The sequence below is a fragment of the Vidua chalybeata genome, chromosome 4 (assembly GCF_026979565.1).
Source record: "Vidua chalybeata isolate OUT-0048 chromosome 4, bVidCha1 merged haplotype, whole genome shotgun sequence".
NCBI lineage: Eukaryota > Metazoa > Chordata > Aves > Passeriformes > Viduidae > Vidua > Vidua chalybeata.
Window position 1 is genome coordinate 2,408,261 of NC_071533.1, and position 27,043 is coordinate 2,435,303.

Genomic DNA, 27,043 nt, shown 5'->3' on the forward strand with positions numbered 1-27,043 from the left:
GCCTGCCCTCTTGCCAGGCTGGGAACGTGAGCTCCTCTCAGGTGAGACTGCTGAGGAAGGAGAGGTGACTTTCCTCAGCACTGTATGGAGCACCAGCTCCCTCTACCACCAGCTTTCCAGACAAAAAATTCACTCCCCTTTGCACAGTCTTTTTCCAACACTTTCAGATGAGGCAAAATGACAGTATTCATTCAAAGAAACCTGTAAGACCCTTTAAAAATCTAGAACATTATCTTACCTGTAATGCAGACCTGGAAAGGGCTTTATCACATACCTTCTCATCTCCTTACCTTTAGGTTTTGAATTGTTAGACGCCATTAGATGAGATGCTTTTGGCTGCTTTACCTTCAGTTTCACACCTGTTTTGAGGAGTTTTTTGGGTATAAAAACATCCTGGCAGCATCCAGACATAACTATCACTGATGTTCTGAGACTCCTAACAGTGAAAACAGTGAAAGACCTCAGTGAAACATCCCCACAGCCACAGGTAAAGTGCAGTGTTATCAGTCCAATGACATCTGCATGTTTTCTTCTAAACTGCTGGTTTTAGTCAGAAAGTGTATCTCAACCCTATCTGTAAAGTTCTACTAGGCTATCACAACAATTCAAATAAATGCTTCCAAGTCTGCATTAAAAATTTCTGCTTCCAAATTTTTGTTAGTTTATGTCATAGTAGTAGCTTGGAATCTTTTAAAAAATTAAAGTAAATAATTAATTCCTGATCATTTTAACAAAAAATCCGCAAACCTCTTTACCTTCAGGACTCAGAGTAAAAGAGAAGCACTGTATATGAGTCACAGCTTTATTTAACACTCACCTGCCCTTATGATAATTCAGGAGACAAACCTGGACTTCTGGACTATAGCAACTGCAAAACGACCGCCCTTGAAACAAAGCTTCCCAGTAAAGACACATTTTTGCTGACCAATCCTTCCTCGTGGCCAGCCAGCGTTTTATTTGGAAAATAAATACACAGCAAGTAAGTACATCTCACTAGAACAGCACTATTTCATTCCTGAGACAGCTCTTGCTGGAGTTCAGGGTTTCTTAAAGCTGTACTTGGTGGCCAAGGCAGCCACCATGTCCCTGTACGGCGTAGCCGAGTCGGATGTGGTCCTTGGAATGCGGCACAGCCGGCGGAAGGCGGGAGAGCGCAGCAGGAGGTTGTGGGACAGTCCCACGAGGCTCGAGGACAGCCAGTACAGCGCCATGGACTGCAACAAGACAAGCACGGGTCAGCTCCCTGGAGGCAAGGAAAACACCAGCTTCAGGCAGCTCCTCCCAAACCACAGCTGTGTCCCTTTTACTCCCAGGGATTGATAAAAATAACTCACCTAAACCACTCCTCCTCTCATTTGCAATAATGGCTTCCATGTGAAATGCAACTGTCTGTCTCTGAACTCTTCTGGGGAAAAGTGTCATCTACACTGAGGCTTGACAGTTCTTAAATTAATTCATATTAAACTTGCTTCAACTTCTGTATTTGAAACTATAATTGAGCTAAACAACCAGACACTTTATTTTTGCTAAGAACACTCTGCAGTAGAAAACCTGGTAAAAATGAGAAGTGTTTGAAGAAAGACGTGGAAAAATTCCTAATTTAAGAACTACATCGGTCTCCAGTGAACAAACATTTGCCTACGTGTCTTTACACAAAGCTTTCCTCTCCTTTTTCAGGCTACATGAAGGACATGTCGCCTTTCAAGTTTGCAAAGTCTTCCTCCTTGAACAAAAATATCCCAAAGGCAACGAGACTTAAACATACACGCAAGGCAGAACATCTGACTTTTCTTAAGCACACAGCAGTAGAAACATGAAACACGTGAGGCCTTCGGGCTGTCCTTTAAGCACCAGAACAGACCAGCCACAGGTGAGATCCCAGAGGTCACCTGGGTACTTACAGAGGGCACTGTGGCAGCAATAGGGATCATCACCACCGACACCGTGCGGAAGAAGTTCGTAACAAGCTTCTGGATCCGCGAAACTGGCATTTTTGTCTGGGAAGCAAAGATCTGAAAGGGGATAAACTCACAGTTATAAACAAGCTCTTTTTGAAACGGCCACACTGAGGATTAACACCCAGAAGTCTCATTAGAGCAGCATTCTAAAAGAAACTGTAGTCAAGACTGAATAGCTCAAGAAGATCTGAGACGTGTCCCATCTGACCTGGAGGACTCTGAACAAAGACACCTACACATGGAAATACACAGAGCAAACAGATTGTGTTTCATTTCTGCCCAGTGCATTTAAAGCAGTGATAATCTGCAGCCAGCTTTATGTGTCAGCCCTTTGCAGTTACCGCTGCTGGTTTATTCCACCAACGTACCTCCACCACCAGCAAGTTCACCAGCCCCAGGGAAACTGGCAAAATCCACGTGGGATCAGGTGCCGTGAGGTCTGTGAACCACAGTGCTCCTCCTGAGGAAAACTGCTCTTGTACTACAGGAAAAAAATGAAGAAAATACAGAATTCAGTATAACTTACTGTCTCAAGTGAGCCAGAACTGTACCAGTGTTAAATCACAGACCCAAGTTTCTAGGTATGTTTTATCCACATGGTAAGTACGAATAAAGTAGAAATCCTTGGTTCAACACTCTGCTACCAATATAAGTAAGAAAAGAGAGAGATACAAGCTGAGACCCAGCTCATGACAGCCCCAGACAGGGAAATCTGTGATAAAAAATACTTAGATCTCAAATATTTAACAAGTCAATGAGGAAAATAAGAATGCAATAACCTACAGTGTTTATTTCCTGATTTTGAGAAAATTACATTTTTGTTAGTATCTGTATAACTAGCTACATCTTTGCCTAAAAGAACCAACTATAAACTCTTGTCTAAAAAAATCAGTATATAAATTTTTTTTAATTTAAAAGACCCTCACATATTCACCTGATCTACAGTATTTCACATGGAAGGCAAAAAATATACAGATTAATAGTGAGCGTGCTGTGGCACGTGTAATATGACTTGCTAAACAGGATTGTCAGACTACATTAAATTTAAAACTAATTTCAAATATTTATTACTTATTATTTATACTAATTAATTAAATTTAAACTATATTAGGTTTAAAACCTTAGTAGCTGACTGTTTTTTATATCAGCTTGTACGTCAAGCTCGGGACACTCCGTTCTTTAACCAAGAAGGTGCCTGTGAAGGCAGCAAGTGGGTAAGAAGTGACAGCGAGAGAAGATTGGTGTCCAGGTGCAGCACCTGTTTGTCACACAACACCCTTCTTCTGACCCCCAAAAACTCTCTACAAATCCATTTCCCCCACCTGCAGAGCCCAGGGCACCGACGCTGCAGTTGCGCAGAGCCAGGGACACGCACACCCACATGGGGACCTGCACCCACAGCAGCAGGGTGGCTTTGAAGGGGTGGCAGTTGTCCCGGACGTACAGCTCCGTAACGATCCTCCGCATGTTCCTGGCGAAGTGCGACCTTTCGGGGACAAAAGCACAAGCTCAGAGCTTTGAAACGGACAACGGCTGAAATTAAACTGAATAAACAAATTAATCACAGGCAGGGAAAGAAAAATCTAAGCTGTGGGCAATGGCAGAGCCTTGCTGCAAAAGTGCGGTTCGTGGGATCTTCCTTCCTTCCGGAATGGATTCAGGAGGTGCGGACGACGCCCCTCGTACCTGGCCACCTTTTCGGACCACCCCAGCTGCTTTCCACGCACTGAAACTTCATAGCGAAGGCGCTGGGCGAGCTCCTTAATCTCAGGCTGCAGGTTTTCCAGCTAGCTAAAGAAAAGGAGAACTGTTTGGGCACAGTGGCAGGTAGGTAACACTCGCTTCCTCTCCTCACCTCTGTTGTTAGTTATCCCTGGCAGCTCAATACCCCAACAAGTATTAGACTTACCACTGTAAAATTTAATATCCGCACAGGAATTAAACATACACGTTGCCACCGTATAACCGAATACCTCTATGGGTATTACAGATATTAATTACTCTTCTATGATTTAATGCCAGCACAGGCACCAAACGTTAATTACCACTGTAATTTAACAGCTGTTACAGGGGTAGTAAACGCCTGTGAGGGACAAGGCATCTTTGCCATGTCTTGCTCAACAGCAGTGAACACTTTTCATCTTTAAAGAAAATAACCACGTGAAGGTTACAGTGACAAGTAATAACAGTAACAATCAAAGATACTCTCTTACTACTGCAAGAAATGAAGACAGAATTTTAATATTTTTTAATTTTATACTTTTTTAAGAAGAAGATTATTTCTGTCACAGCTGAAATCAGGGCAATTCTTAACAAGCATCTTTTTGCCTGCATTCAGGACTTGTAATCAGCTACTCCACTTAAAAAGACCCAGCTTTAATGGCACCTCAACGATATAAAAAAGACAATTATAAAAACTAGTAATAGCGTACAAATATAAATATATAATAATAGAAAATGCATCTATGTTTAAGAAAAATTTTACATTAACAAACCAAAAGCACCACAATATAATAGAATGCATTACTTACAATACACTGTACGTAATATATAAATATATCGTGTTATACATGATAAAACACATAAATTATATATATACATATAAAAATAAAATAAAGGCCATGAGGACACAACTTGGCAGTGTACGAAGTCACCACTCACAGCATAAGAGACCCCACTACGCGAGAACGCAATAGACGCTCACTTCTACAACCAAAAAAAAAAAAAAAAAAAAAAAAAAAGCACAAAACGTAACGAAATTGCTTTAAAAAACCCCAAACGCCCCCAACCCCGCTGCAATAAAGGAACTGTGATGTTCATTGTTCATTCCGCGGCCCCCTCAGCCCCTCCACCGGCCCTTCCCTCAGGGCCTCTCCCGCCCCTCAGAGCCCCCTCAGCGCTCCCACCTTAGCCAGCAGCCGGCCCTGCTGCGCGGCCAGCGGGAGGGTCACGGCGGTGCGCAGCGCGGCGGCCCCGCCGGCGATGGCGGCCCACCAGGGCAGCCCGGTGGCCTCCTGCAGCGCCGCAAGCCCGCCCTCGGCCCAGTGCACGGGCGCGGACCGCGCCGCCCACTCGTACCAGCCCTCGGCGCCGCCGTGGCCGCCCGGCCCCGCTCCCGCCGCCGCCGCCGCCGCCGCCAGGGCCGGCGGGGCCGCCCGCGCCAGCCGCCACATGCCGACGGGCTCCCTCCGCCGGGGCGCATGCGCGGCCCGCGCGCCGCGCCCCAGCGCGCCGCCCCGCGGCCGCCGTGGCGGCTGAGGGCACGGCGAAGGGCAGCGCCTCGCGGCGCGCCCCGCGCTGTTACCGGAGCCCGGCTGCTACGGCCCCGGGAGTGGAGATGGGAACGGTCCCGGCGCCCTCCTGCCCTGAGCAGGGACACCTCCCGCCGCATCATACAGCGCGCTGACTTGGAAAGGAACTACGAGGATCACGGAGTCCAAGACTAGGCCCTGCACCGGGCACCCCCAGGGATCGCACTGTAGGCCTGGGGGTGTTGTCCAAACCGGCTTTGAGCGCTGCCAGGGTCGGGCCAGTGTCTCACCCCTTTCCCAATAAGTACTTCCTCCCAGTAGCTAGGCTAAATTTCCCCTTTTTCCCTTTGTACCCTTTACTTGTTGTATCACTACAGTTCCTGACAAGGAGTCCCTCCTGGGCCACTTCAGGTACTGGAGGGCTGCCATGAGGAACCTACACAACCTTTCCTTCTCCAGGCTGAATGGCTCCAACCCTCTCAGCCTGAAGATTATATTCTAGAGTAATTAATCATTACCAAGCACTTCATCATTCCACACCCGGCAGCATTCTCCTGCCCAGCCAGGTTCTGAACTGTCTCCTTACCATTTCTGTGGCAAGGAAAGGTCAAAAAACCCCTTAGACCATACGCTGCACTGTGTTCTCTTCCTCTCCATGTTTGTCCTAACCCTGCCTCTGCTCCTTTTTCCCCAAATAAACAGCACCTGCCCGCTCCCAGAAGAGTACATTCCTTGGTTTATTGAACGAATAAAAGGCATTACATTGTGGGGAAAAAAAAAAAAAGTATCTGGGAATAAAAATGGTCCAATTCCCCCCACCCAGGATCTCCTGTGCCCAGCCCACTGCCACAGTCTGGTGGCATCAGGCCTGTTACTGCCCCAGGCATGGATTTAACTATCAGGTCAACAAAATACTCTGAATTCATGGTGCTAATAAATACTGAGCACTATTTCCCAGTAGGATTAATAATTAGTAACCCTAAACAGCAGTAAAGCCTGCAGCAAATGACTGTAGCAGAGGGCAAGGACACTCGCCCACACCCTGATAAGGTGTGAGATGGAGTTTCAAACCTTTTTCTGAGCAGTTCCTCGCTTTGGGATCCATTTTGCTACCACCACATCTTCACAGGATTTATTTCAGGAGATCAGACTGCTGGAAAAAGGAACTTGCTTTTATTCAGAGCAGCATCTGAGGGCAGGTATATGGCCTTGGGCATGCAAAAGGTTTGAGGACACCTCAAATATCACAACAGTTAAAAGGCAGTAGTTTCCGTGGCCAGCTGAGATGCTTTCTTGGTTTTTAAAGGAGGAACCATAATAAAACCAAATAATGCTTCCTAAATCTGAGTTGTAGATCTCCTTTAAATGCTCTGTAAGGGAACTGTACAGGGATCCTGACTGGATCTGTGTCACTGCTCACCCAGCCCGGCCTCGCAGGACCCACCCTCCTTCACCTCCTGCTACAGCTGCACACAGGTGACAGCTCCTGACAATGGATACAGGAATTCCCACTTGGACTCTTCCAAATAAACCTTCATGGGCCTGATTCTGCAAGAGACCTGCCTCTGGAGCCTTCAGCAGGGAAGCTCTCCTCAAATGTCAAATAGAGGATGTATGTATTCTCAAAAAAATCCAACACACATTTGGAAAACACCCTCTGATAATGCCTGGGGTGTTTTTCTTTTTATAACTTACTTAAATTACACAAGTAGAAAAGTTATGCTTATTAATAGTTTAATGTATGAAGGAAACATCCAGATTTCTGAATATGAAGGTACATATCTCACATTAATTTAAGTCTACATAAAGTAGAGCCTCTATAACTGACATATTGAAATTTACTTTCTGCTTAGCCTTTTGTTATGTAAACAATTGTACATTTATTTGCCATTCTAAAACTTCAGGATCAAGTTTACATAATTTTGCTAAATTTCTGTGTTTGCTCAGAAGCAGTTTACAGTACTAAAACCAACCAGCCAAAGAACAGCTTCAACAGAAAGTTATGTCAAAAAAAAAAAAAAAAAAAAAAAAAAAGAGGAGGAAAGGAAAGAAGAAAGTCTAACTAAGTTGAACATATGATGGTGGGGAATGGGCGGTCACAATGTTCACAGAAAAAGGTCAGTTAGTAAGTTCTTCTGCAAAAAGCCTACACACTTCAGTCAAGCACATCAGTAGAATGATCTGGGAGCACATAAACTGTTTCTGCCAATTGTGGTTTCCTCTGCAAAAAAAGGAATCTCAAGGCCAGCACGTTGATCCCACTCAGCCCAGTTGGTTCATATGCACACTGTTCATGTGAGGTGTCCAAGTTCCAGTCCACACCTGCAAGAGAAACCCGTGTTAACACCGTGCTTGGGGCTGCTCCAAGCAGGGCACAGCCCACAGGAGGCTGCAGGGCTCACGGTTTTTCCCCTACAGGACAATTAATAGGGCTCTGGGTGTGCAGCACATGATTTCCCAGCCCAGCTCCCGAATCCCTCCATGCCCAGAGCAAGGGACGTGCTCTCTTCTTGACCTTAACTTCAGACAAATAAGAACTTCATTTCTGTCACCTTATTTTCCCCTAACACCTTCAGCTCTGGGGAATCCCAGGTCTAACCAAGTAAAGCTTTCTTTGGGGGACAAAGTTTCCTCATTAAACCAGAAATCACCTTGCAGGGACGAGAAGCCACCTCAGAGCAATACCTGAACTGTGGCCAAACCCCCTCTCCCCTCTCACCTATGATCTACCAGAACTGGGAGCACTCCCCACAGCTTGGATCATTCCCAAGCAAATTAAGCCCAGAAACATCCTTATTTAGTAACAGGGATCACTGTCCAATTAAACATAATCACAGGATATAATTGAACCACAGCTACTGATTAGTATTAGTATTAGTTCCTGAGTACGAACAAGGGGTTTAGAGGAATTAATCCCTCTGCCTAAATTATATTTAGTGGATAAGGCAGGCAAGATCAGAACAGCAAAGAGCTAAGACTTACTCCCTTCCTTGGTGTGCTCCTAACACAGTCACAACATCCTCAACTACGGAGCCCAGCAGCAGCCTGGTTGCTGTGTTTCCTTCTTGGGAAGGGAAAGCTTAACTAACAGCACATAAATTGGCTTTTCCTATGAAATTTTGCCCCAAGATTTCTTCTCCCAAGTGCCTAACTGCACAGAAAGGAATCACGATACATTTTGAGTAAAATACATAGTGCAAAAAAAAAATGGAACAATTACCGTCTGAGGCCCATTGTTTTCTGTGGAATTTGAAACCATCTTTATCAGCGAGTTCCAAGATGGGTCAGCAGCATGAGGCCCGTTAAAGATGGGGCCTCCAGTACCATCTGTGATGGGGGCTACAGGAGGAATTATGGCGTTCCCATACACAGAAAAAGGCATTCCCTGTGGGGAAGGAAAAGAACAGTCAGGATGCTTTCACGAATGCCACTACTAGTGCATGGTGGACAGAAGGACAAAAGGGGATTCACGCTGCATATGGGGGCCAAGGAGGTCATTACCCCAACTTTTGGGAAGTCCATGTATCCTGCAGGGACGGGCTGATGGAATGTACCGGAAGGCGTTACGATTCCCGTGCTGTCTCTCTCCATGGCTTGGTGCGAGAAGACGCCTGGATCAGACATGGGCCTGTGGATCATGTGGCTGCCCATGCCGCTGTGGCACCAGTCCACTTTATCTGCCGGCACAGAGACACGGCGTTACCCAGGGCGCTCTCCCCGCCTGCCGTCCAGCCTCCACGTCCGCCAGCCTGCAGCTCTCAGGCCCCCACCCGCACCACAGCTCAGCAGCACGCAGCACGGATGGAGAACACCAGGAGTGCCACCTGCAGGGCCGGGAACCCTGAGCCACTGCCAGGAGTTTGGGACAGTTACCTGCAACCAGAGCGTTGCCCCTGCAACTTTCCTCCATTTCAACAGCAAAGCTGGAATTTGGGCTAACTCTCCCTCCTCCAAAAACCTCAATTCCTCGTGCCTTTGGTGCTGTGGAAAGGGTATGTACACTATGAAGACTATTTGCTCCACTTCACTACCATTCTTCCATTAATTACTTAATATTCTAAGGGACACAGAAGTTTCTGTGCAAACCAAAACCAGAAAATGACGAGCTGCAAATATGGGCTCATATCCTAATTCTGTGAATTCATCAGAGGCACTTTGCTATTGGTGCTGCAGTTCAAATCCCAGACATTCAAAAATCCAATTTTCAAAACAAAACATTAAAAAAAAATTATTTGGAGAAAGGGTACAGAAGCATTTCTGAGGCACCCTAATACTCAAGTAGAGAAGAGCCAATCCCATTGTGAACTGAAAATCAAAATGTTGAAGTAATTGACCGGAGCAGAAAGAAAGAAAGCAGCATCCCAAAAGCCAAGACAGGCACAAAGGACAACTTTTACAGCAATGTAAACACAATGCAAATAAATAGTGAATTTCTAAAGCTTTATCTGGGAAAAGACCACCAGTGAAGTAAAAAAAGGGTTTGTATTTGGGAAAAAATTCCAGCAGTCAGTCAATTAAAATCTTCAGCTGCCTGGACTCAGTCAAGGGACACAACAGATTGCTCTGAAGGGTGGAGCAGTTCCAATCCTTGCAGGTTTTTCAGAGCAGATTGGATAAAGCCCTGAGCAATACAGGCAGAACTCATGGCAAACCCCATTTTGTGCAGGAGGCTGACAGGGCATCCAGAGGTCCAATCCAACACAGTCTCAATATTCACAGTCCCCATCCCAAGCAAAAAAACCTAAAGAAACTAAAAATCAACTCCCCACAAAAACCCAATCAATATGAAAAAAGTTCATCAGTCTCCCAGAAATTGCATCCAAGACTCCTGACAAGTTTGGTAAGAAAAGCTGTAGGATGACTAACTGAAATTGTTAATAAGATCTGAAATACTAAATTCTGTGTGACTCCAGGAGAGCCAAGAGCCTTGTGGTAGTAGAAGGCGAACGGCTGAAAAGAACAAAGGAAACCCAAATGTGGAATATCACTTTATAAAAGCACCATCCTCAGCACAAAAAGTTCTACCTTAGCTACAAATTAAATATTAACTTCTACTGTACAAACAGCCTCTTTATCAACAAGAAACTCCAGAGAGTTATCTTGTGACACCTTAATTTCCCCTCTTCCTAAATTCAATGATCCTCATCGTGTTCATCCCTGGAAGGCCTGTTTTTATTTTTCCTGCTCCTACTTGGGAGTACCAAATCTTCATAGCCAGGACATTTCAAAACCCCTGAGGATTTCAGAAACCTTGTTAAAGGCTAAGAAAGGAAGGCTAAGAGATGTCCTTGCTCCAAACCCTTTGGAAAGAACATTTCTGTGTTTTCAGGCACTCACTTCTGCATGCTCCCGTGCTGAAGACAAGTTTGGCAAACACAATGGTGTGATCAACTCAAGTGCATCTATGAACAACACCTACCTTGACTGCCACCTATACCTTCGAAGGACCAGATCCCACTGTGTCCCACTGGAGCAGCCAAGTTGCTCCCAATTACAGAAGGAGTAGACGTTCCAGTTTGTCTAATACGTGCAGAGCGTTCAGTCCCAATAGGAACAGGAACTTTTCTGTCCTGAGAAACGTTACTGGGTTTTTCTGATCCCAAGGACACTGCTGAAGGGGTGGGAGAGGGTGCTCGTACTCCAGAGGACACGGACTGAGCAGGAGATTCTGCAAGGAGAGCAACAGGAGCACTTAGTGATGGCAGCCAGATCCCACAAACCTATCCTTCAGTGTCCAACAACTGACAACGCGGAGCTAGTTGATGCCACATTCATCCACCTCAGGGTAATTTTATTTCCAGATCACAGAGATATTCACCAGTGATTTGGCCCCTCATATAAAATGTTTATTACACCCTGGTAGCTCAGCCACTGGAGGATACACCCCACAAAACCTTAACTAAGCATCACTGTCCATCAGCAACAGAGGATTTGAGGATTATGTCCTACACCAGAGCTGAAATAAGCCCACATAAACTCATGTCTTTGTTGGGTTTGTTTTTTCTTCTTCTTTTTGATTTGTTCCCTGGGGTTTTTTTGCCATTGTTTTTGCCAATAAAACAGATTAACACGTTCCCTATAAATAAGCCAGCACTCAACAGCTTATTTGTTTTCTGTCCAAAAAACTCCTAGCTGCAGGGGCCAAAGGTAGAGGAAGGTACCAGAACCTGCCCTGAGGACATTCTCCTGGAATTCCTTATGCAGCTCTGCCGGACAATTTTATTTATACAGCAGCTTCTCAGCAGCTTCCTGCTGACCAGAACTCACCATTTGATGCTGATGAACATGGAGGCAATAAACTAAGAGGGGAAAAATGCTGTCTGTTAAAATTAGCAGCTGCAGGCGCTCCACCCAGCGGTGTCCCGGGCGCGTAGATCTGCCCTCCCGACAGGTTCGAGGCAAAGGTCCCCAGGTGTGTAGAAGAAGGTGTTACAGAAGCATAGGGAGAATCCATACTGACAATACCTACGAGAGAAAACGGGCACAAGTGACTCCCACAACTCCAACACTCCAGCAAGAGGTCGCCCGTATCATGGAAATAGAAAGGAAAACTTTTATCCAATCTGTCTTTGGGGGCACGTGTTACAATTTCCCAAAGGAAACTGAAGCATTAAGCGCCACACTCCGCAGATCTACTCAGCATGTGGCAGTTGTGCTGTACACCTAAATCAAGAATGATTCTTACTTCCTTAACATCAAATGCCACCAATTAGCTACGATACTCAAAATACAAAAATTACTGCTCCCTTCATGCCCTCTTCAATGAAGAAAGTGAAAAATAAAATCTTAGGGATCTAAGACTTATGCATTTGTATATCTTAGGGAGATACAGGGTCCTAATCAAAATGCTGACTAGTATATCAAGATTAAAAATTTCAACACCATCATATTCACAAAATGGGAAAGAAAGCGCTGTTCTACCTTTTACACCATTAACACCTCAGTGGTCTTACAAAAACAGGCAGAGATGGTCCAAACCATGCATGTACTTTCTGGAAGCGACATGACAGATTCTGTGACAACCCCTTGGCCTCCGTTTTGGGCAGAAAGCTCAACAGCGCACTAAAAAATGCAGGCAGTCAAGGAAATGACAATTTTTGGATCAAATTTAGAAATTAAGAGAACACACCTCTTGTAATTTACAAGTTCGAATCAAAACACCACTTTATTTACCATCCTAGCCCTTGGAAGATGCTGCATATTTTTCTGCAGTCTCAGGACAAGGTATTGCAAACTGGAACAGTCATTATCCGGTAGGGAAGGGAGGGGGAAATGAGAGTGTTTCATTATCTCAGCTATTGGAGAGGAACAGACTGGAATGGAAAAAACTCTATTAAATGAACTCAGCTTAAAAAACACAAGAATAAACTGTATTATTACCATACAGACACAAGCCAGAGACTTACCTGAGGGACTTGGAGCTGGCCTCTGTAACGGTGGCCTAAAACCTGGGGCTTTGGAAGTATCAGACTGATGTAACGGATCTGAATTTGGCAAAAATGAGGACTTAGCTGAGAGCATGGATTCTGGCGTTGTCTGAGAGGAAACGACGGACCCACCCCAGAAGGCATGAGCAGACGTGGGGCTGTTCTCAAACAACGTACTAAAGGGCCCAAAAGGCAGAGTAGCACTGAAGTTGTTCCCCAGGGGCTTGTTTGCCGGGTGGGCCGAATTCTGAGAAGCACTTTGTGTACTTAAGGTAGAAGGAAGCTGCACTGAAGAAGGAACGCTGTGGGGCCTTTTGATGTGGTTAACGTTGAGGACTGCGACAGAGGAGTTTTGCACAGGAGCTGGATTCTTGGGGACGCTGCCGGTTCCATGGACAGGCGGTCTGATGGCTGGGGTTTCCATCTTGGCTGCGGGCTGAGCAGACCCCATCGCCGGCTGGGACACGGGGTAGGTCATGGGAGCGTTGCTCGCGCCTACCGCCGGAGCGGATGAGCTCGTCGCCGCTAAATTTGGAGGCACAACCATGCGAGGATCTGGTGCAGGAACCTGAGGTTGCTGAAGAGGGGGCCTGGCCTCTGGCAGAGGAGCTCCCGGGGGCTGCTGATGAGCAGGATGCACAGAGGAGCTGCTGGTCCCAGGATTGGGCTGCCTACTGCTGGTCGAGCCGCCCGCATCCACCGCGGGCGGGCTCCCCGCATCCGGCTCAGACGGAGGCGCACCTTTGTTGGGAGAGGCTGCCGCGCAGTTGGGAGGACTGCTCCTGGAGACGCCCGCCGGCTGCGCAGGAGGAGAGGGAGATGAGGGGGAAGATGCAGGGTAGTGTTCTTTGGCAGTAGGAGTTGGATACGTGGTGTTTGTGGGCGCTGTGCTCGTGTTGCTCGCCGTGGTCGTCACGGTGGTGGTGGTGGCGTTGGACGTCTTCACCACCGTGACGAACAGCTGCCTCCTGACCGAAGGGGAGCTGGGGTTGCCGCTCGCCGAAGATCCAGGCACAGTAGAAGCCACTGAAGTCGTCGTTGCCGTGGGACTCGTCGTCAAAGAACTTGCTGAATTCACCTGAGAGCCGCTGCTGTTCTGGCTGTTGTGGCGAGGCACCATGTGAGGTTTCGGCGAGTTCGTAGCTCGGGCGGGGCTCAGCGGCCTGACGGGAAACGGGCCCCACGTGGACTGGGCTGGTGGGAAGGTACCTCCGAAGTGCGTCATGGGCAGCCGCGGCGGACGGATCTGCTGGAACGTCTGAGCAGCGAGGAGCGCGTGTGCAAACTGCGGAGGAGGATATGCCAGCGGAAGAGAAACTTGGAAACCAGGCCGCACGTTGTTCACGGGGTTCTTAATGCTTTTGTGAGTGGATGCTGAGGAGATTGCAGGCACGGTGAGCGCGGAGGCGGTCTGAGATGTCGATGAAGCAGCTACGGTGGTCACTTTGATGCCCACGAGAGAACTGTTAGCAGCTGTAGTGGTGGCAGGTGTCGAGGACCCTATTTTGGAATTTACAGTTGAACTTTTCAAACGGTTCTTTGGAATAAGTTCATCGATTTCCTTATCTGGATCCTTAATCAGAGCATTGATCAACTGTGTGGCCTGTCTGGTTGACTCTGTGCCACCCCTACAAAAAAGGAGGACAGAAAAAGTGCATCTAAAGCATTTACACATGTTATAGCCAAAGACCTCCCACACACGATCCAGGCTATCTGCTACCACCCTAACACAAACTGGAAAATAACTCTCTATCCAAAAACTGAGCTTGGCACAGTCCTGCTGCAGACAACTATTCAAGAAGTCCAAGTTGAATGCCCCAAATCCCAAAAACCTCAAATGGATAAAATATTTGCTTCCCTAAATATGCCTTCATATTTCACCATGAACTAACAAGCCCAAACACAGAATCCCAACATTTATGTTTCACCTTATCTCACAAGCCGTCTTTTGTACCTGCTGGTGGTTGTAGTCTGTTTCCCCACCCCATACATCTCCCCTCCCTCCAAGAGATCTTCCAAGGAACAACCAGATCATGCCTTTAATTTTCCTATGCAGACAAACATTCTACAAGGAGAAAATACCCACAGGATGGACCTATGCAGGATCCTGCTCACCTTATTGTGATGATTCGGTCTCCAGTTTTATCCTTCTGTTTGTCAATATCTATATGTGCTCCCGTGCACTCCCGGATCGCGTTGATGTTACATCCTCCTCTGCCAATAACTCTGGAAATCACAGTTGATGGGACAGAAACCTTCTTGGATCTATATAAAAAAGAAACAATATTAAGTAGGAAACACTTCCATGGCAAGAAGCTGTGGGCAGGCTGGTCAAAAGCATACTGTATTTTCTGATTCAACCCATGCAGCAGCAACTTTGTGAGATCTCAAACCCACTAAGAAGGTCATTCAGTAACTCCAAGGAAGGCTACACAAAGGACAGCATCAAAGTGAATTAAGGGTATTATTTTGCTTACCTTCTCACAACTTCCTTCCAACCTTCTTCCCTTTTCTGACCACGTTTAGGACTAGCAATGGTTAGCTTCCCGTTTGGAGAAGAAAGGGGAGAAGGAGCGGATTTTGTGCAAGTAGACAAGGAATTACTTGTCACTTCATTAATAACTTCAGACAACCTGCAAAAGGAATTAAATGCTGTCATTACATGGGGGAGAAAAAAAGGATGACTTGCACTTTGCATTCATGGTCACAGGAACTTACTTGATGGATGACTTGCCAGGCACTGCTTTCCTCTCATCCTTTGGACAAGTGACGAGCACCGACGGTTGCTTTTTGTTGCTCTGTGTGTTAGTGACAGCTGTGGAGGAATGATTGTCACTTTTGTGGCTGCTGTTGCTATTGCTGCTCTCATCGCTGCAGCTGGAGATCCTCATATTGTCACTGTCACCACTCTCGCTAGTGCTGCTGCTCTTGGATTCCCCATTCACCTTCTCAGGTTGGCTATAGGAAATGGGAAGCTGATCATCAAATATAATCTGAACATTATCAGGGGTTACTTTGTTTTTCCTGTTTTTCCTCTTGGAGCTCGTTGTGGTGATGGTGTTATTCCTCTTCCCATGAGAGCCTGCTAACGTTGTCCAGGTTGCAGATATACCTATGGTGGTGGTGGTGGTAGCACTGGGAGGCTCCATTGGGACCTCAGGATCATCTGACAGAAAAGAAAAAGCAGGAGTAACTTAGTTGTTTTCAGGAAACTTGAGTATTTTGCCTTCCAAATCACACCTGTCCTATCAAAAAACTTTAGGACTAAATTTTTTTGCAAAGCTCCAAGAAACATACAAAACCCTTGACTATGAGACATCCATAAATCTACAGATGTCATACTAGCTCATACCAAATTTCATTCTTTTCTTGGAATAATTGCAGTAATCACCTTCAGCTTTTAACTTCTCCTTCTCTTGAGCAGCTTGAAGTTCGAAATTCTCTTTATTTTTTGCTTCTATTTCTTCTAGTTTTCGCCTTTGTTCTTCTTTTTTCTTCCTCCTTTTCTCTTTTCTCTTCTCTCTTTTGGCAGCCAGAGCCAGTCTCCTGCTTTCTTCCCTTAGCTACAAGTCAAGCACGTGGAACAGCATTACAAGATGTCCCATGCATTTCAAGAAATCCAAATGCTTTTTATTTCCTTGGACTTTTCTGTTTTATTTCTACTACAGTACTATGGTTTTTAGTAAATTAGGTAATTTTTTTAATATTTAGGACAGAAAATTTGGTTTAGAACTAAAATCCATATGAATATGACTAGAAAATGCCACACTTTTTTTTTTTTTTTTTTGACAAATCATATTCAGAAATCCTTCTTTTGGTACAGAGGAAATAGTTACAGTGCCATTTCCTAATCCAATGTCTCTGAATAATAGCAAAGTTCAAGGGTTACCTGAACAACAAGATGCTCAGCTCTGGACACTCCAATTATGGTCATTACACACACTCCTATACCCCAATAACTACTTTCACCGACCTTATCACCTTGAAGGAACGTGAAATTGGAATTTTAAGAGAGGAATATTCCCAGCTTCAACTCTTTCCACTTACCTTCTCCAAGTCCAGTTCCTCTAGCAGAATGCTTGCGTTTTTGTTGGCTTCTGCAGCCTGTCTATCTTTGGCTTGAACAATTGACTCCATGCACAGGTGGCACTTCTTCAGCATCTCCTGAAATGACAAAGCACATTGAGAACAAAGTGCCACGTGTTCTCATTTCCTGCTGTTTTTCCTCAAAAATTCCAATGGGACTCGTGCTCTGGCTGAAAGCTGGTGGCCAATGAGCTGAAGAGAGGTCATATCACTGTCTCTGAAGCCGAGACACAACACTGTTCCTTGTCAAGTGTTGCCTTCCCCCCCCATCCTACCTTATCAGTGATGGTCGCTATGTATCTCATGCACTCCGAGTCGGACGGGAACTGGTTCACCTCTTTCACCAGGTAACGCACCACTTTCACATGACCCTGCAAAACAAATTTCAAGGACAACACTGTCTATCAGACCAGCTGCTTCTGGTTTACTGAGAAACACTTCAGCCCCAGCACTCCTTGCAAAATATTTATTTGCAATTCCTCACCACATGAAGCTCCCAACACTTTTTTTGAGATCTTTCTCACCTTCTGAACTAATGAGGCACATTTCTGACACCAGAGAAGCCAATTAATTACCTCTCGTCAGGTTGCCCTTACTCCACAAGTACCTGCACAAACTTCTGCCTTTTTTGGGGCAGTTTTCAGATGCCCAACACTAACAGCTTAACAGCTACAAGCTTCTGCAGTCATCTGCAATGTTTAGAGTACTGCAACACCTCAACTACACTCTCTTACTAACAGAAATCATTTGTAGACTCTAATCAGGCTAAACCACACTTTTTTGACCAAAGTCCTCACCCTCTCTTGCCTAAGGAACCAATCCTATTTCCCCCCAGTTCTATCACAGAGAAACAGACTGCAATTTTCACCCGACACACACCAGAACCAGACTCACTACATTGCCTGTAAAGCAAATTGCAATTAGAACTGAACTCAGATAGTACACAGGTGACACACGTATCTGTTTCTGAAGATTCAAGGCCAAGTATTCAAATTAACTGAGATATTATTGAATATGTAGCTTCTGTCAGTATGTTCTACTTCTAACAGCTACGTAGGGATGAGCAAGACAATCCTAGCTAAGAGCCAAGCTGAACTTCGCAATCTACCTTTCGAAAGGCTGCCATGAGAGGAGTTATTTTCCTGTTATCAGCTGCATCCACGTCAGCTCCAGCCTGGACCAGCAGTTGGACAACATCAAGATGCCCCCCATTTGCTGCCAGCCACAGTGGAGTATTCCCCTTCTTGTTCCGCACATCGATGTGAGCTCCCCTACAAAACCAAACACATTCCTGCATTTAGGCAAAAGGAAGCACTCTGACCCCAAGAAGAACTTAATTTGATTACTTGAGATAAATTAAATTATCTGGTAAAAATCAGACACACAGAATCTTTCCCATTTCCCGACCTTTACTGGCTATTTGGAAATATTACTGTATTAGGAAAATGTAGCCTAAACACAGCAACATTTTCCTTTAAGCTGCTCACTTGCCAACACCATACCTGCTAATGAGGAGCTCACAGAACTTGTAGTGCCCTTTGTCTGCTGCAATGGTTAAAGCTGTGTCTCTGGATGAAGGTACTGGGGGAGCGTTGACATCTGCACCTTTGTCCAGCAGGACCCTGCCCACTTCTGCATATCCCCCAGAAGCTGCTTCCATTAATGGTGTGAGACCAGTCTGGGACAACAAGCAGGAGAAAGAAGCCATCAGTGGGGGGTGAGTTACCTGAGACACAGTATTTATCTGACTCACAAACATAATGGATTGCTGTCCTTACACTTGTAAGCGCCGCAAGATGAATCAACACTTTTTTGAAGAAACTGTGAACACTTTTTTGATGAGCTGTGCAACGACCAAAATCTTAGCCCTTAAATGCAGCCATTTTTTTTTTCTATATGATATCTGGTTCAGTTCAGTTAACCGGACTAAAGAACTGAACTAGAGAAGTTGACTTGCACAAAGGCAAGAAGATCAGGTACCAACACAGACACGATGACTTGCAAGCACCTCTCTCTGGAGACCCCTCCAGCTGTTTGCTCTTTACCTTGGCTCTGTGTTCCACGTTAGCTTTTCTATCAAGCAGCAGGCTGACCACCTCAGTTCTTCCTTGAAAACAGGCCAGAGTCAGAGCTGTATTCCTGTTGGTCTCGATCTGAGCATTTATATCAGAGCCCATGTCCAGTAACAGCTTGACAGCAGCAGTGTGCCCATTCATGGCTGCCAGCATCAAGGGAGAAATGCCCAATTTGCTACCAGTTCTGAAAGAGAAGAAAGAAAGAATCAAAACTGTTTTAAAGGTCATTTCATAAATGTGACTATAATAAACTATTGGAGGCAGGGTACTTACACAAGACTGAAAAATCAGCTGCATACCAACTTCTACTGAACCTACAAAAGGTTCTCCAAAGCAATAAGGTTTAAGACAAGTGTTTCTACTTAGAGACTCCACTTTTACTTTTTGATTGCTTCAAATTGAAGGGCATCTCTTATGAGCTGTGCATTTAACTTAACAGCCTGTGCTTGGCCCTTTCCTTGTACCCGTGCAGCTCACACCTGAGCTGTTTTCTACCTCCCAACAGACACAAAAGCATGGCATAAATGCACACACAGAGAGAAAAGTATGCAGGGAAAGCACACACACTTTCCTCACATAACTCACAACCAAGCACATGAGATAAGGGCTGTAAAGGGAACTTGCCTGGAATTGATTTCTGCCCCAGCATTCAGCAGAATCTTGATAATGTTCACGTAGCCACCTGAGGCGGCGAGGCTCAAAGGTGTGTAATCAGACACATTCCTGTGCTCCTTGTTTGCGCCTCGAGCTAGCAGCAACTCCACCACCTGCAGTGATTCAACAAATAACATCTGGTTTTCTCCCAGACTTGCAAATCTATTCAAGATAAATGCTTTTTAGACCTTAATGTTCTGTTGGAAGATGTCAAAGGTAAGAAAGTTGCTTTTATCAGTTGCTTTGCTATACTCCTTGCCTTGATGACCGGATGAGGCCACACCTGTGATCCCAAAGCCACTGTAAAAACTTCTTTTAAAAAAAAAAAAAATATCAATCATGGCTGCTCTTGAGTCTACCAAATTCAATAGCACAGTAAGAAAAAGCAGATCTCCTCATGATTATTTCAGCTGTCTTTAAAGCCTGCCAGACCCAGAGGTTCAGTTTCAATATGGTGCACCAAGTACTCCTGCTTTTTGGCCTGTCCTGCGGAGGACTTGACAAGAAACTGAACTGTCTAGCAACTTAAAATCACAGTGTACACTAAGGTGAAAACCTATGGTGTCACTTCCAGTGCAATGTTAAATTTGCTTCACTTTCAGGTTTTAAGCATTAAAAAAAGTTTAGATCAGACCTGCACAATTCTCAATCCGATTTTTCCCTTTTTATTTCCCCTGAAAACTATGATAAGGTTCATATATGGTACCCATTTGTGTCTAACTCCTGATTCTCAGCAAGAATACTCATGATAGTGTTCATTTCATATCTACATCTGATTATGCTGGTAAAAGTCCCATAATGGGGAACTAATGACTGCATTCATGAGGATACCTGCACAGCACCAGTCCAGTTATCAAAAGAGAAAAAGCAGTCTATATGAGACACGTGGTAGTGCGTACATTGGAAAATGTGAAGGTCTTTGCATCTTTTTTAAACACACAACCCATGTGACTGTATCTTTTCTGGAAGATTCTTGTACTGTAGTGACATAATATGTCATTGACACAGTGCTTCTGAAGATTTAAGGTTTACTTTACCTCTTGCCTCCCTCCCGAACAAGCCAAAGACAAGGGAGTGTCCTTGGTTCTCTCAGACTGCGCTTCAATATCAGCTCCATTATCCAGTAGGATTTCCACAACACCCACATGGCCGGCTGTAGCAGCCAAAATAAGCGGAGTAAACCCTGAAACAGAAAACATGACATGAGTTAAACCACCAGAAGAGCAAGCCTAAAGGTTTCACATGAAGTCTAGGCTTACTGGGGATTTATTTAGTGGGACACACTTGCAAAGCAGACAGGGTTCGTACTGCCATGGTGAGATACCCACCTTTCTTGTCCCTGTGTTCAATGTTAGCTCCTCTCTCCAGCAGGGTTTGTACCAGCTCTTCATGGCCACCAGCACAAGCCAGCGTCAAGGCTGTGTCATGGTTACTCTCAGTCTAAACCAAACAGACATACACACAAGATAAATACTTGCTTTATCAAGTACAGCCCCTGTTATAGTGCACGTTAGCCAAAACGTAACTGTACCCATGCCAAAAGAAAAAGCTTCTATAAGCTAAGGGCATGTTTATGGATGCTCCCCTTGACAGCTGTGTGCAAGTTCATGACAGGATTCTACCTCTCAAGGCAGCTCTGCTGGGAGATTTAAGAAGAAATCCTTAAGAAGAACTGAGATTCTTCAAGAACTGAGCTCTCATCTGTGCTCTGCTAACCAGATTAACTTCTTTACCACTGCTTGACTGTGACCTTTAGATGGTATAATGAAGGTAAGAATTCTGTCTTTAATTCTTAAGCACTCCGGTTCAGGAGTGCCAAAGGCTTCATTAAGGGCAGCATCCAAGACAAGTGCCACAAGCAGCTAAGTAGCAAGGGCTGATTTTCCAGAGGTTTCTCTCCTTTTCTGCAAGATGATCTCATGCCTTTCTTCTGCTCCATGCTGCTTATATCTTAGTCATGTTATGTATAGCCCAGAGCTGTGCACAGATATATGCCAGTTGGTATGTGTATGGTTTTTGCTGATGGCCAGCTAGCTCCAAGTCAACATAAAGTTGCCCTTTTAACAATTATTTTCAATATAGAAAAGCCTTTCAGTTAGTGGAAATGAGAGCTTGAATTATCTCCTCTTGCTTTAAAAAAACTACAGCAATTATTAGTTTCAAGACTTTCATACATCCGTGATCTCTGGCCAGCAACTTGGAAGCACAACCAAAAACTCTGTGTGCAATGCTTTAAGGCTTATTTTTGTCTTAGGATACCAGGCCAGAAAACACTTAATTTCTGTCAGTAGGCAACTCTGCTGTTTCTCATAATCACAGTGACAACAAAGGAATAAGAAATACAAGTGTTTAGTCATTCAGAAAGCATTTTTTTGTTCGGTGAGAGCACAGAGGAAAGTGGGTTGCGACTCTCGGGGGTGTTGCTCTGGCTTTCTAAAAGCAGCAAATCCAGTCCCCAGACCCCAATCCATTATACAGCAGAACTGTCTGCCACCACTGAATTATTCAGGACGCAGGAAAATACAGCTTTGTGCATCTGTGAGAGTGGCAGGCTCACCTGGGCATCGATGTCTATAGCAGGGTAGATGGGCAGCATGGCTGAAGGAGAAATGATGGGACTCGGAGTCGGCGTCTGAGGTTGGGACACTGAGGTTGCAATGCTGTGGGTAGGAGTGTTTGACATTGCAGATGCTCTTCCACTCACTGCTGTTGGACAGAAGAACCACACTTAGTCAAAGCAAAACACTTCCCAAAGTGTAATGTGACAATAAAGGGACAGTGGGATGAATTCCCACCGACAGATCGAACTCCTTAAAAACTCTTGTTTTCCACAAATATATGTATTCCACACATTGAGCCCAACCTTTGATCCTTTTAACTGTTAGAATTTGAACTATGAAAAAGGTTTATTGTATTCAATCAAAGAAAGAATTAAGTATCAGATTGACATGTTCTTTAAAAGCCCACCGTAAGATTTTTTTTTTTTTTTTTTTTACCCAAAGATCTTTCCTACAACAAATCAGCCATTATTTGGATCTGGAGCTCCATACCTTTGGAAGCAGGGCTGCAGAACAAGTCCAACCAAGGGGTATCTATACAATTTTTCTTAAAACAGTTTAAATGTTTTTATGTAGAAGTCCGTCCAGCCTTCACCCCCACCCCCCATAAACGTAACAAAAAAAAGCAACAGGGCAGGATGCTCACACAGCAGAATTTGCTGAAACCAGAGAAGTGGAAGCTTTGTAACAGCAGGTTGCAGAGAGTTTGGTCAAGGTGTTAGGTAAGCAAAGGTAACACCACTTACAGTGATAACAGTGTATGGACACGACACAGCACCGACTGCCACGCTCCCTCAAGTTCATTCTATACATGGGATGTTTAGGAGTATACAGCAAACTTGAGTCTAAAGCAGCTGTTGGGGAAAACACCCATTTTCCTACTTTTCCTCAGAAGAACTCAATGTTTTTTTTCCCTGTCACTTCTCCAGTGTTTCTCTAGCTGTTTCTGAGGCATAACAGCAAAGGAGAAGGTGAAGCACCACACACCTCTGCCCAGTAGACAAAAGCACTTTAAAATGAAAGTTTCCCAACTGATGCCACAAAACCTGTATCCTAACAGGCCCAGCTGTGTGCTCCCACCTCTACAAGGCAGCTATATTTTACATCCATAACTAATTTAATTTCTGGATTTCCTACACAAAATCCCAGCAAAGAAGCTAATACATGGCACCAGGAAAAGCAAAGAATCCTCAGCTTCTAAGACTAAGTCAGAATTCAGAACTCAAACTCCCTTGATCTAGATCTTCGAATACCTTTTGAAAACTTATCTCACAAATCACACTAGGTATGGATTAAAATTACCATACTGAAGATATGCCAAAGTATTTTGACATAAGGTCAAAAATGGCACGTGTTTAAGAAGTTTCTAAGAATTCCTGCTCAAGTCCCAAAAAGGGGATTGGGAAGCATATTACAGGAGAAATTAGTAAATTCTCAGGCTAAAAAAAATATCAAGTTAGTTAAGAAGGTCTCAGTTCAGGTAATGTGTACTTTTTACATTTGTAGTGAAGGGAGAAAAAACAAACAAACAAACAAACAAAAAAAAAACTCCAATCACCCCTCACCCCAAATACAAAACAAATAAACCCAGAAAAGAAAGAGGCTTCAGCAATAACACACAGATTTAGTTCATATACCTACAGCACAATTCATGATATTCATTTTTAGGGGTAATCACTTTGATTATATTTATTTCAACATCACCTGCGTGGAGTTCAAATTTCTAATGAACATGCCAAGGGTGATGAACAGAATTTCTACGGCGCCCAAGCTAAAATATTCAAAGTTTTCAATAACCCAAAAGGATTTTACAGCAGTCCTGAGCACTGAGAGGAGTAACCAACTAGCTTGATTCTACATGCTGAACACATTGACAGTCAAATATTTATCTCTGCACTCTGCTCCCTGCCCTACTCTAATGGCCTAGTGGCACTCAAGTCTGTACTTCACCATGGAAACATCATTATTTCATGCCTGGGATAACCAAGTCTTCCAAGTTAGGTCACTATTGGAATATTTAGTATAGACATGACTTGGTCCAGGACCACCTACACCTCAGTCAAGCTTCTTGGTCGGAAGACATCGCCAAGCACTGTTTGACTACTCCAGTTCCAGTCTTGGACATTTGCTGGGGTATCAGACAATCAGCTTTGTGCTTACTGATATTTGGAACAGCAGTGCTCTTCATCTCGATAGTCTTCTGGCCATACCTCAACTCTCTCTTAGCTTGAATGAAGAGAGCAGAGCAGCTACCTCCTCCCCCATGCCCACTGGCCTCACCAGAGTGACATGCCCTTGTAATCCCACTTCTCTTCATGTGGCCATCACATGTCCCACAAGTGCTGTCTTGCTGTGGGCACAGGACTGGCCTTATGCACTGATTCCTTGTCTCCTGTAATGTCAACAGTACACAGATAAAAACTGTTCCACATTACACAATGAGGCAAGATGAGGGACTGAATAAAAAAATACTTTACAAGAAATGTATGAGACATCTCAGCTTTTTCCAACTGGTTTCAAGCCAGCTCTACAAGCTTGTTCCACATCAATTCCTTCTCTGCTCCCAATTTCTCTGTAGTATCCTCAGTTATTACAAACTGTATTCATGCCACACAGGATTAAAATCACTCTAGAGCACTTGAGATGCAGAACATGCCTCGGACTGTAACTGTGCAAGCTATGTTCTGAATTCCAACACAAACACTGGGCTGCTGCTGTGCAAGAAAGGCTCCATGGATGAAGCCTGAGAACCACTGCACACCTGCAGTCTTGCTGGTTATTAGTTAAGAGTGTGCAAAGCAGCCTAAGGCAGGTCAGCCCCACATGAAACCAGCTCCTGCTCAGGTCCCAGGTGGGACACAACCTGATTTTCCTGGGATGCTGGCACTCTACTGTTATTTTTTTCAGTACTGAGTCTCTGTGAAAAGCTTACAGCTTGCTTTCTGATGTATTAATTTAAACAGCTGCATTTCCAACTGACTCAACCCACAAGGTAGCTTCCAGGAATGCATTTTATCAAGTGCTTCAAGATTCCTGAAGTTCTTTGTGAAGCTCTGTGACTGGACATAATCCTTGGAATAGTTCCTGCTTTGTAAAAAGCTTGCTATTAAAAACAAGGTGGTTTTTCTCTTCAGATCTTTACCACACCACTTAAAAGATGCAATGTTTCCATACAAGACTTAAATAACTAACCCTAAAAAATACTTCTTTATACAAACCTCACAGCAAGCAAAAAACTTGCCCAACATCTGAAGCTCAAGAGCAAACCTTTCACTTGTCCTCAATTCCAGCAGGATCATAAAGGAGCCCAAAGAAAAAAAAAAAAAAGCATTATCTACTACTTATCCATTGTTTTCAACTAATTAAGTACAGAGATGCACATTAAATCAAGTCTGCACAGTCAAGGTGAAGCTTTGTTTCTGTAACTGATGCTGGAAACACAGCTCTGCAATGGAACTAAACTCAAGGCACCTCAGAAAGAAGAATTTAAATCCATAAGAATACTCTAGAAGCTTCTCTTAGAGCAGTACACGGCATTACCAACCAAATACTTAGTGTCCACTTAAATGTTCCGTGTTACGCTGAACCTATTTCAGTTCTACATTAAACTGTGATTTGTGGACTCACTACAGGTTCTATACTCAAGCCAGTATCTGTTCTTGCTTAAAAAAACACCCTATAATCAGGCACTTGACAGAAAATGAATTCAGACTTCCTTCTCAACTGCATGTGTGCACACACGTACTTACAAGTGGGGCTGAGCTGAACCAAAATATTCACTTAAATTCACACTGGAAATACCTGACTGCCCAAAAAGGCATGCACGGGCACTCGGCTATGCAGCAGGTGACCTGAAATGGCACCTTCTCAATATGTGACATGCAGCTAAACACATGTCCCAAATGTCCTAACTCCAGGTTCCACTTGTATTTAAACACAATTCAAGTGCATTGCACAGATTCTTTATAAGTTACCAAGAACTGCAATCATCCCAGCTTTTAAATTCATGTTGTCCTGTACCCCAGCAGTTCCACAAGAGGAACTGTTACTGTTAGTGCAGGATACATGTCATTTTATCTACTTTTTCATGCATACATTTGTGTTTTTATCCACTTCCAATCTTTACGTCTATGCTTCAATTCTAACACGAGATTTCCAGCAAAAAAGTTTCTGTCACCTTTAACGAAGCTTTGCCTGGACACAAGGTCACTCATCAGCTGTCTCACCTCAAAAGTGGTGTTCCAAGTGCTTTACAAACTCACCACCTGGTAGATTTAATCTGTTACCATGCCTTCCACTGACTCTGTACTACTGCTGTGCTCCAACTCTTGCAGTATATGCAGGACCAGCTCCAGGCTAACACCTTCTTGGAGACCTGCCTTCCCCTGGCACACATCTCTCATCCTAACAGCTTTGCAAAGCACACTTGTCCAGATGGACAGCACTTGCAAAAATGACAGTGCATCGGCTTAACCAAGAGCATCTTGGTACTTTTTCATCAAGTGACATTTTTTTTTAAGACTGTGTCCTACCAGTTCATCTCTATTCAGCTAAGGGGAATTTCAATGACTGCTTTAGCACGGAAAGGGTCCAGATGAAGCACAACGGAGTGAGGTGTAAACTAAAACAACAGTGACAACTTGCATTTAAAACCTGCTTCATTCTCCTATTTTGCTGCTTAAGGCCTTAGAGCATTCATGTCACCGGGCAAAGAATTCTCCGAAGCGATGACAAGAATTTGGTAAGGCTAAGCATGTTTTCTGCTGGCAACCATTTTTATGGGGAGATGTTTCAGAAAGTCATAGGATTATCACCCTTTTTTTCCCAAGCAGAAATGAAAGCTTCCAATAAGTAGAGTACAGAAGGCCAACTCGAGCAGCACTTATTCTGAAGATAAACCCACAGGTCCCTCACATTTTATAGGCTAGTTGTGGTGCTGCAGCTGCTCAGCCTACTGCAAGTCAGCTCTCAGCTAGTCCCAAGTACTACCCAGTACTGTCATGGTGCTATTCCTGAGCTACGATCAGGCCAAAA

The 27,043-nt window shown here is 44.5% G+C and overlaps 2 protein-coding genes across 13 annotated transcripts in view; both read right to left on the reverse strand.

The window, feature by feature from the left end:
* Window positions 1-788: 788 nt before the first annotated feature.
* LOC128787527 (cytochrome c oxidase assembly protein COX18, mitochondrial) lies at window positions 789-5,131 on the reverse strand. 3 transcript variants are annotated; one of them, XM_053941716.1, is made up of 6 exons: window positions 4,865-5,131; window positions 3,645-3,745; window positions 3,281-3,444; window positions 2,327-2,439; window positions 1,902-2,012; window positions 789-1,214 (listed from the first exon to the last, which is right to left on the reverse strand). In XM_053941716.1, exons 1-6 carry the CDS (start codon window positions 5,129-5,131, stop codon window positions 1,038-1,040), a joined length of 933 nt encoding a protein of 310 aa, XP_053797691.1. In that variant the 3' UTR covers window positions 789-1,037. The 3 variants fall into 3 exon arrangements, with proteins under 3 accessions (XP_053797691.1, XP_053797692.1, XP_053797693.1); XM_053941717.1 differs by having other exon boundaries at window positions 3,645-3,749; window positions 4,865-4,955; XM_053941718.1 differs by lacking the exon at window positions 3,645-3,745 and having other exon boundaries at window positions 4,865-4,950.
* Window positions 5,132-6,360: 1,229 nt separating this feature from the next.
* Window positions 6,361-27,043, reverse strand: part of ANKRD17 (ankyrin repeat domain 17) — a 69,637-nt gene continuing 48,954 nt past the window's right edge. For 4 of the 10 annotated variants that reach the window (XM_053940110.1, XM_053940107.1, XM_053940112.1 and 1 more), the window contains 20 exons: window positions 22,009-22,157; window positions 20,780-20,891; window positions 20,489-20,634; window positions 19,422-19,564; window positions 18,768-18,981; window positions 18,225-18,400; window positions 17,831-17,993; window positions 16,998-17,093; window positions 16,684-16,800; window positions 16,028-16,199; window positions 15,355-15,802; window positions 15,114-15,269; window positions 14,752-14,901; window positions 12,616-14,264; window positions 11,477-11,674; window positions 10,629-10,877; window positions 9,083-9,190; window positions 8,711-8,886; window positions 8,430-8,594; window positions 6,361-7,531 (listed from right to left, as the gene is read on the reverse strand). In XM_053940110.1, the coding sequence (XP_053796085.1) occupies window positions 7,472-7,531; window positions 8,430-8,594; window positions 8,711-8,886; window positions 9,083-9,190; window positions 10,629-10,877; window positions 11,477-11,674; window positions 12,616-14,264; window positions 14,752-14,901; window positions 15,114-15,269; window positions 15,355-15,802; window positions 16,028-16,199; window positions 16,684-16,800; window positions 16,998-17,093; window positions 17,831-17,993; window positions 18,225-18,400; window positions 18,768-18,981; window positions 19,422-19,564; window positions 20,489-20,634; window positions 20,780-20,891; window positions 22,009-22,157 (4,847 nt within the window). In that variant the 3' untranslated portion in view covers window positions 6,361-7,471. The remainder of the gene's footprint in view (window positions 7,532-8,429; window positions 8,595-8,710; window positions 8,887-9,082; window positions 9,191-10,628; window positions 10,878-11,476; window positions 11,675-12,615; window positions 14,265-14,751; window positions 14,902-15,113; window positions 15,270-15,354; window positions 15,803-16,027; window positions 16,200-16,683; window positions 16,801-16,997; window positions 17,094-17,830; window positions 17,994-18,224; window positions 18,401-18,767; window positions 18,982-19,421; window positions 19,565-20,488; window positions 20,635-20,779; window positions 20,892-22,008; window positions 22,158-27,043) is intronic. The other 6 variants (XM_053940111.1, XM_053940114.1, XM_053940108.1 and 3 more) reach the window with 3 other exon arrangements.